This window comes from Brassica oleracea, unplaced genomic scaffold (genome assembly GCF_000695525.1).
Source record: "Brassica oleracea var. oleracea cultivar TO1000 unplaced genomic scaffold, BOL UnpScaffold01065, whole genome shotgun sequence".
Lineage (NCBI taxonomy): Eukaryota > Viridiplantae > Streptophyta > Magnoliopsida > Brassicales > Brassicaceae > Brassica > Brassica oleracea.
In genome coordinates, this window is record NW_013617634.1 from 17,542 (window position 1) to 25,882 (window position 8,341).

The following is an 8,341-nucleotide window of genomic DNA, read 5'->3' on the forward strand; positions in this document are numbered from 1 at the left end:
CTACTCACACAAATCAACAATAAATTTCTCAAGAAAAAGAATGCTTTTGTCATGGTGCTTTGGATTGTGGTATCTAAGGATTTTTATATCCAGAAGATGCAAGAAGAGATTGCGAAGAAGCTAAGCCTGACTGGCCAAGATTGGAACCAGAAAGATGAAGACCAAAAGGCATGTGACATACTTAATGTCCTAAAGAGGAAGAAGTTTGTGCTGTTGTTGGATGACATATGGGCAAAAGTTGACCTAATGAAGATTGGAGTCCCATATCCAAGTAGGGAAAACAGATGCAAAGTAGTTTTCACCACTCGTTCTCTGGAAGTGTGTGGGGGCATGGGAGCTGATGTTGAGATTCCAGACAAGTGTTTGCCCCCTCATGATGCATTGGAGTTGTTCAAAAAGAAAGTTGGAGAGATCATGTTAGGAAGTCATCCAAACATACCAGAGCTTGCAAGCATAGTTGCTAAAACATGTAAAGGCCTATCGCTAGCGCTTGAAGTCATTGGCAAAACCATGGCATGCAAACGGACGATTCAATTGTGGCAGCACGCTATCGATGATTTGACTTACTATGCTGCTGTGAAGATGAGATTCTTCTTGTTCTGAAGTTTAGTTATGATAATCTAAAGGGTGAACATGTCAAATCGTGTTTTCTATATTGTGCCTTATTTCCAGAAGATTGTAGAATTTGTAAGGATGACTTGATAAATTACTGGATATGAGAGGTTCATAGATGAAAATATAGGTATAGAAAGGGCTGAAAACAAGGCTTCTGAGATAATGGGTAGCCTTATCTGTTCATCTTTATTGACACAGGATGAAGAATCAGATTACGTATCATGCATGATGTGGTTCTTGAAACAAGCCAGCAAAATTGCAGTATGAGATCAAGTACTAGAGAAAACGAATAGGGCAGCATGAGTTAAAGTTGATGATTTGGTAGTCTTGGGGAAGTACAGAAACAGAACAAGAAAGAAAAGGGAGTATGATAAGTACTCGGGTGGATGAGGATGAGCTGGCTAATATGAACAAAGGGGAAGCTGACATGGCAGTTTGGGAAGGTGTTATTGGCTGTTAAGAGTCAACAACAAGATTCATATAAAACGGGAGTAGTCTTCTTCATTGGAACTTGGCTTGGAATTGGTTTGTTTCTTTCGATAAGAGGATTGATTTCTTTGTGATTGGGCTCAAGCTCGGGACTTCCCGACTTGAGATTGTTCTTTGTCTCTTTTCATAAGGAAACTCACGGTTAAGCTTTATAGGAAGACTAATTTGTCTTAAAAAAGAATTGGCATTGACGTTAACAATACTCTTATTATGCTGCATCAAAGAAAACAAGAACCATAACACTAGAAATTCAAACCAGAACTTTGCAACTTTTCTTGAATAATCATGTCTATCTTGTTCTCCATTTCAGTCGTAAGATAATTTTTCGAGTCACCGACTTCCCCTTTACGGAAAAAATTCTTGTGATCCACATTGTTTACTTTCCCGGTTTTGTTAACCTCCAAACTGCTCAGATTACGCAGAGAGCAAAGGTCCAAGATCTTGTCCACAACTCCACTCTCTTCTTCTTGCTTAGTAAAAGGACAACCCAAGAAGTCGGCATGTCTCTTGATCTGTTCATGAGGCTCTGCTTTCATTTCCTCATACCTCATGAAAAGGACATGCTTGGGGTCTTTGAAGCTTCCTCTCCAGTAGCTCAAGAGATGGTCCCAAAATGGTCCATAAAAGATAGTTCCATTGCATAACGATTTGAACATAGAGTCGAGAATGCTTCTAGTTGGTTCTATTTTAAAAATAGCACAGGCAAAAAGCCAAGTGGAGACCAACGTGTCCTTCAAGTTCCTACACACGTAGACAATCTTGCAAGGAGACTGCTTGAGGGTTTCCTGCATCGCGTGCAGTGGCATGTGAGTCGAGAACAGCCTCGGAGTTGCTGAGAAGTTGTCTAGGTTAGGACTTGAGCTTTCGTGATAAACATCGATCTCCAAGAATGGTACAATGCCATGAGGATTATCATACAGTAGAGGATGATCATTTGAAGAAGAGTGGTTCTTTGATCTGCCCAGAAGGGCGACAGTGAGGGCCTTGAGCCAAGTAGTGCCTGATTTTGGATAAGAAGCAAGTATTATATCGGTGTCCTGTGGCTGAAAACCACTCTGGAAATTGAGAACGCCTTGGAGGGTGTTGTAATAATACCAACATCCTTGATATTTACAAAGCTTCTGTCCTTGGGAATCTGTGTGTGAAGGAAGCGAAGAGATCAACTTCTTGGTTTCTTCGCTTATCTTGTCGTCTCTTACGTTGGGTGGAAGCTCCTTCGGATCCATTTGTTTTGTTGGTTCTTACCTTCTTGTTACAAAAGATGTGTTTAAGCTTCAAACGAAGTTATAATTGATCCAAGAAAAAAAAACAAATATATATATTGCTGGTAATAAAGACGAAACCTAATTTTGCTGGTATTCTGTTAAGAAAAATATTTAACGTGTAGAATATAATTAGCTATTGGGTTAGTTGGTGTATAATATGTGAAATGATTCGAATCAATTGATTCCCTGCAAGGCTGCAAGTATTCATTACAGCTAATAATAATTTGAGTTCCCAATAAATCAATCCCACATGATACATGAGTTTTAAATAATCTTTGATTCTAAAATCTCGGTAGCTTGTGTCTAGGTACAATAACAGTTTATAATCATACTCCCTCCGTTTTCTTGTATAAGTCGTTTTAGAAAAAAAATTATGTTCCAAATTATATGACGTTTTCGGTTTTCTATGTAAAATTTATTAACACTTAATGTTATAAGACCAATGATAATATACCTTCTATTTTATTTTTGGATGATTTGTGGTTAAGTAAATAATTAATGATCTTTTTGTTTAGAAAATATAAAAAATTAATGATTTCTTAATCTATGTGCATAATTCTAAAGCGACTTTTATTAAAAACCGGAGGGAGTATAATTTATTATCATAGCCGGCTGGTGTGATGCGTATTGGGGTGCATGCCTTATCTCTCGTTGCTCCTCGGCCAGATGGATAATCCAGTTTGGGTGTTCTCCTATCACTTGGAAGACTAAGAAACAAAATGTTGTATCCTTTCCATCTACCGAAGCTGATTTTTGTGCAATGAAAGCTATCACCAAAGAATTTATTTGGGTAAAATAACTTCTTCTCAAGCTAGATATTGATCACAATGTACCAATGATGATTTGCTGTGGTAACAAGTCGCGGTTAGATATAAGTGAGAATCCGATTCTACATGAAAGGACTAAGCACATGGAAACCATTTGTTAGTTCGTTTGGGATGAGATCGGCAAAGGAATAATAATTCAAACAACTTATGTGTCTACTCATGATCAATTTGCGGTTATTGTCACAAAAGTTTTGGAAAACAAGAAATTCAGATACCTTTCTTCTTAAGTTAGGCATTAGCAATATTTATACTCCAACTTGACGGGAGTATTGATTCTTAATTGATTTAGGATTCATATGAATAAGTAAGAATTAGTTTAGATAGATTTTATTATTCTTTTTTTCTCCTTTTTTTTAACTTTAGGTTTTCCTTTTCTAGCAATACTTTTCTTGGTATAAATACCAAGCATTATCATCAATAAAACTTAAGAAGTTTTGATCCCCAACTTAGATTTGTCATAAATTCCTTTTAAGATAAATATTTAACAAATTTAATATTATATATTTTTAAAGAAAAATATTTCAATATGTGGGTTAGTTGGTGTATAATAGTAAAAATGATTCGAATCAATTGATTTCTTTAAGTATCCATTACAGCTAGAGTTCCCACATGATATATGAGCAATTATATAATCTTTACTTTATATTTAGGTTAGGTAAACAATAACAGTTTCCAAAAAAATGAAATAGGAAGTAGTATTCAATTTTTAAAACATATGAAAGGGAGATTTAAAAAATACCAATTATAGAAGACATAACAATAAGCATGAATGAGAGACTAATTAAAAGCAACAGAAAATTGTGTTTCACTGGATAAAGAATAATCTATATTATTAAAAGAGAAATACCCATTAAAAAATAACCCTAAGTTTTCTAACTTATTTACACTTCCATGCCACTGAGAATTAAATTAAACTAACTATTTCAATGCTTGTCTTTTCCGGTTAAATTAATGAGTTTTCCTTAATCAAATTTAAACTTAGTGTCATTAAATGAACTTACCTATTTTAATGTTTGTCTTTTCCAGTTAAATTAATGAGTTTTCCTTAATCAAATTTAAACTTAGTGTCATTAAATGAACTTACCTATTTTAATGTTTGTCTTTTCCAGTTAAATTAATGAGTTTTCCTTAATCAAATTTAAACTTAGTGTCATTAAATGAACTTACCTATTTTAATGTTTGTCTTTTCCAGTTAAATTAATGAGTTTTCCTTAATCAAATTTAAACTTAGTGTCATTAAATGAACTTACCTATTTTAATGTTTGTCTTTTCCAGTTAAATTAATGAGTTTTCCTTAATGAAATTTAAACTTGATGTCATTAAATGAACCTAAAAATACATCATATTTAACGTAGCTTATTACGGACGAGTACGGCCCAATAATGAACTTGAATTTTATTTTTACGATAACGTGAATCACTTGACTTATGTAATATTTAAAATATATTAACTACAATATAACAAATGCATATAACCTACGTATACTTTAGTTTGAAATGATCATGCTCAAGTTTTATATAGTCAACTTCAATCATGCATCGATCAATGTACAATAGTCAAACCACCTATAGTTTTCGTTTTCTTTATCAGATGTATCAACCAACCAATCATCCCACTGATTTTCTAAGCTTTATAAAAAAACAAATCAATATATACAAACTCAAAATCCAATATCTTCTATTAATCAAAACAAAATATCTTCAATGTCGTATCTTTAATGTGCCTATTAATTATAGAAACTGTAACCATAATTACACTAATTATAAGAATAGATTTGATTCTAACCAATTGATCTATTACTTCGGTAATTGATTTGCATGCAGAAGAGGAAACAATAAATTTAAACTTTATAAGAATATAAAGATATAGAGATTCCAACCAATTGCCTATATTTGTGTATGATTTTCGCATAATAAGCTTCAAATTGAACATTGAAAAAGATAGAGAGATTTTTTTTAATCTTTTACCGACACAGAACTTAAACAAAACGAAGAGTTAAAGGTAGTTTTTTTTTTGTTACACTTCCCGGAAAAAAACGGTTACAACATGGGCTTTCATAATATGAACTTTTAACATATTAATGTTATGGACATTTAATAATTATCTTGACGAAAAAGAAAGACTATAAATAATTTATTATTAACAAAATTATGAAATTATTTACAATTTGATGACTAATTCATCACCCTTTTTTATATGTTAAATTTTTCATAGAAGTTTAAAAATTATTTTATTTTCTTTAAACATGTATAACTAATTTATAATCTTTTATGCCATACTACGTCATGATATAATATTTCTTCATATTTTACATTAATAACCATTGTTTTTATATATCGTCTACAATTCTCTAATTACGTCTATTTGTTCAATTTTCTATATGATATCGAATATTCATCATAAATAGATGGTTTAAGATGCCAAAAAAATTATTTACTTGGTGAATATAATACATCAAATATTACAAATACATCATTTAGTTAAATAAATAACCAAAAACCAAAAATTCATATCCGCGCTGGCGCGTGGGTCAGGGTCTAGTTTTTCTTAAAAGGGAATTGGCATTGAAGTTAACATATTACTAAGGAACATTAAAACGGGAGCTACTCTCTTATTATTCTACTCAAGCTAGGGACTTCCCGACTTGAGATTGTTCTTTCTCTTTTCATCAAGAAACTCATGCTTAAGCTCTATCTAAAGACTAATTTGTCTTAAAAAGGAATTGTCATTGAATTTAACAAATTATTAAGGAACATAACAACCGGAGGTACTCTTATTATGCTACATCAAAGAAAACAACAACCATACAAATTCTAGAATTTCAAACCAGAACCCTGCAACTTTTCTTGAATAATCATGTCTATCTTGTTCTCCATTTCTGGCGTAAGGTAATTCTTCGAGTCAGCCACTTCCCCTTTACGGAAATAAAACTTGTAACTCATGTTTTTTTTTATTTTCCCGGTTTCACTACAAAAAAACACGTCACTTGCAAGGGAAAAATCGCTTATTGCGAGAGTTTTGAGAGCAACCACATTCCCTCGCAAATCGTTCGTCTCAAATAGAAATCACTCGCAAAACGCTCACAAAATTTGCGACGAAAATATTTTCCTCGCAAATTTGCAAGAAAACAATAACTGTTGCAAATTCGCGACAGCACTGATTTCCTCACAAATATTTGCGACGGTTTAAGTTTTCCTCGAAAATTTGCAATTAATAGTTTCGTCGCAAGTTTGCAAGAAAACGGTTCGTCGCAATTTTGCAACGGAGTTTGTTTCCTTGCACATTTGCGAGGCTTGTTCCGTCGCAATTTTGCAAGTCATTTGCGAGTAAGCTTTTTCTTGCAGAATCTGAAATTTAATAACATTATTTATTTTTAAAATTGTAAAGAAAATTATAAAATTATCGAAAATATTACTGAAATAGAAAGAAATTCAAGATTCATTACACAAATACACACAAGGTTTCAAGTAATTAGAAAAAGATAGAAAACAAACTAAATAGCATCAGATTCATCATCATCTCTAGAACCATGAGACACGTCTTCAGACTGAAGAATGTCGGCCACGGTAGAGTCTTTGCCAGCGAGATAACGAACAACAGCATTCAGCTTCACAATTTCATTTCCCTGGCTCTGAATAAAAAGAGCTTGATCCTTGATGATCTTCTTCAAAGACGGTTCCTCAATACTGCTAGAAGGAAACGAAGCAGAAACAGATCCTAAAGATGTACTTAGAGAACCCACTCCATATAATCGTCCCTTTTTGCGGGGGAGCGAACTACATAAAAAATAAGAGAAAGATCAATATCAAAGAAGACTTAAAAAAAATTGAGATTGAGAGCAGTAATAAATTACCTCACAATAGATCTTGTTCTTTTCCGCTGGAGATAGGCCACCAGAACCAGTGCTCTCGGGATCATCACTAGCAGCCTGAGAAACTCCTGAAATTTAAATGTCACCAGAACCAGTGCTCTCGGTTTGAAAGTGTTTCCATGCCTTCGCATCTGAGGGATGTATAGTCTCACCATCTTTCACCGAATGTTGGGCATGCCATCTCATCGACGCGGCTGTGCTTTCTGAGTGGTATAAATGCTTCAATCTATCTGTGATCTGTAAGTGCCACATACGTTTGTACGGCACAGGATTCCTTCCTGTGGTTTCTTGATATCTTGGCTTTTGACAAAATCGGCATTCCTTCAGTTTTTCATCATCTTTCCAGAAAATCATGCAGTTGTCAACGCATACATCAATCATTTCAGATGGTAGACCAAGACCCGCAACTAGCTTCTGAATTTCATAGAAATTATCAGCAGCAAGATTACCTTCAGGTAAATACTCATTAATGAGTTGAGCCCACGAATCCATGCACTTCTCATTTAGATTATGATCACTTTTAACTGTCATCATCCTAGATGCTAGTGATAATCTAGAGAGGCCTTTTCTACATCCTTCGTAGATGGGTTCATTGGCAGTGTCTAACATATTATAAAACCGTTGTGCGTCTATGTTAGGTTCTTCCCTACTACTATTAGGAATAGCAGCTTCATGCAATGCATCTGTAACCATATCATGATACCTATTTTCATGTTGCTCATACCCATCCCCCACAGTATTTCCAAACATATTTTGATCATACCCATCACCCGCATTATTTTCAAACATATTTGGCTCACGAAGATTATAATAATTAGCATTATAATTTGGTACTTCAAATCCTTGACCCGTACTACTACTTGATGCACCTTCCCCATGCAAAAACCATATGTAGTAACTTGGTCTAAATCCTCTATTAAATAGATGCCTCTTCACAATATTTATTTCTAAATATTTCTAAATATGGCTTGTTCTTGCATTTTCTACTGGGACAGAAGATTTTACCATGTTCCCTTGCGAATGGTTGGTTAGTTGCCTGTTGTAAGAATCCTCGTAGTCCAGCACAATACTCTTTCATTACTTCACCAGTCTCTGGATCGTTATGATTGTACATCCACGCCCGTAGCGCGTATATTTCATGTCCGGACGCCATTTTTCTCTCAACTTTCTATTTTTTTCTTACTCACAACTACCGGCAATATATTTATCTCAACTTTTTGTTATTTTATTTTTCGTTTTTTTCATTTTTTTTTCTTTTTTCTTTCGTTTTTTTT

The 8,341-nt window shown here is 33.9% G+C and overlaps 1 protein-coding gene and 1 pseudogene across 1 annotated transcript; both read right to left on the reverse strand.

The window, feature by feature from the left end:
* Positions 1-1,346: 1,346 nt before the first annotated feature.
* On the reverse strand, positions 1,347-2,368 carry LOC106320788 (cytosolic sulfotransferase 5-like). Its single transcript, XM_013759144.1, has one exon. It carries the CDS (start codon positions 2,328-2,330, stop codon positions 1,347-1,349), a length of 984 nt encoding a protein of 327 aa, XP_013614598.1. The 5' UTR covers positions 2,331-2,368.
* Positions 2,369-6,009: 3,641 nt separating this feature from the next.
* The window catches only part of LOC106320786, a 3,632-nt pseudogene continuing 1,300 nt past the window's right edge, over positions 6,010-8,341 (reverse strand).

Bases quoted from the DNA above. Each gene is read 5' to 3' on its own strand.
- LOC106320788 (XM_013759144.1), bottom strand. From the start codon at position 2,330: ATGGATCCGAAGGAGCTTCCACCCAACGTAAGAGACGACAAGATAAGC.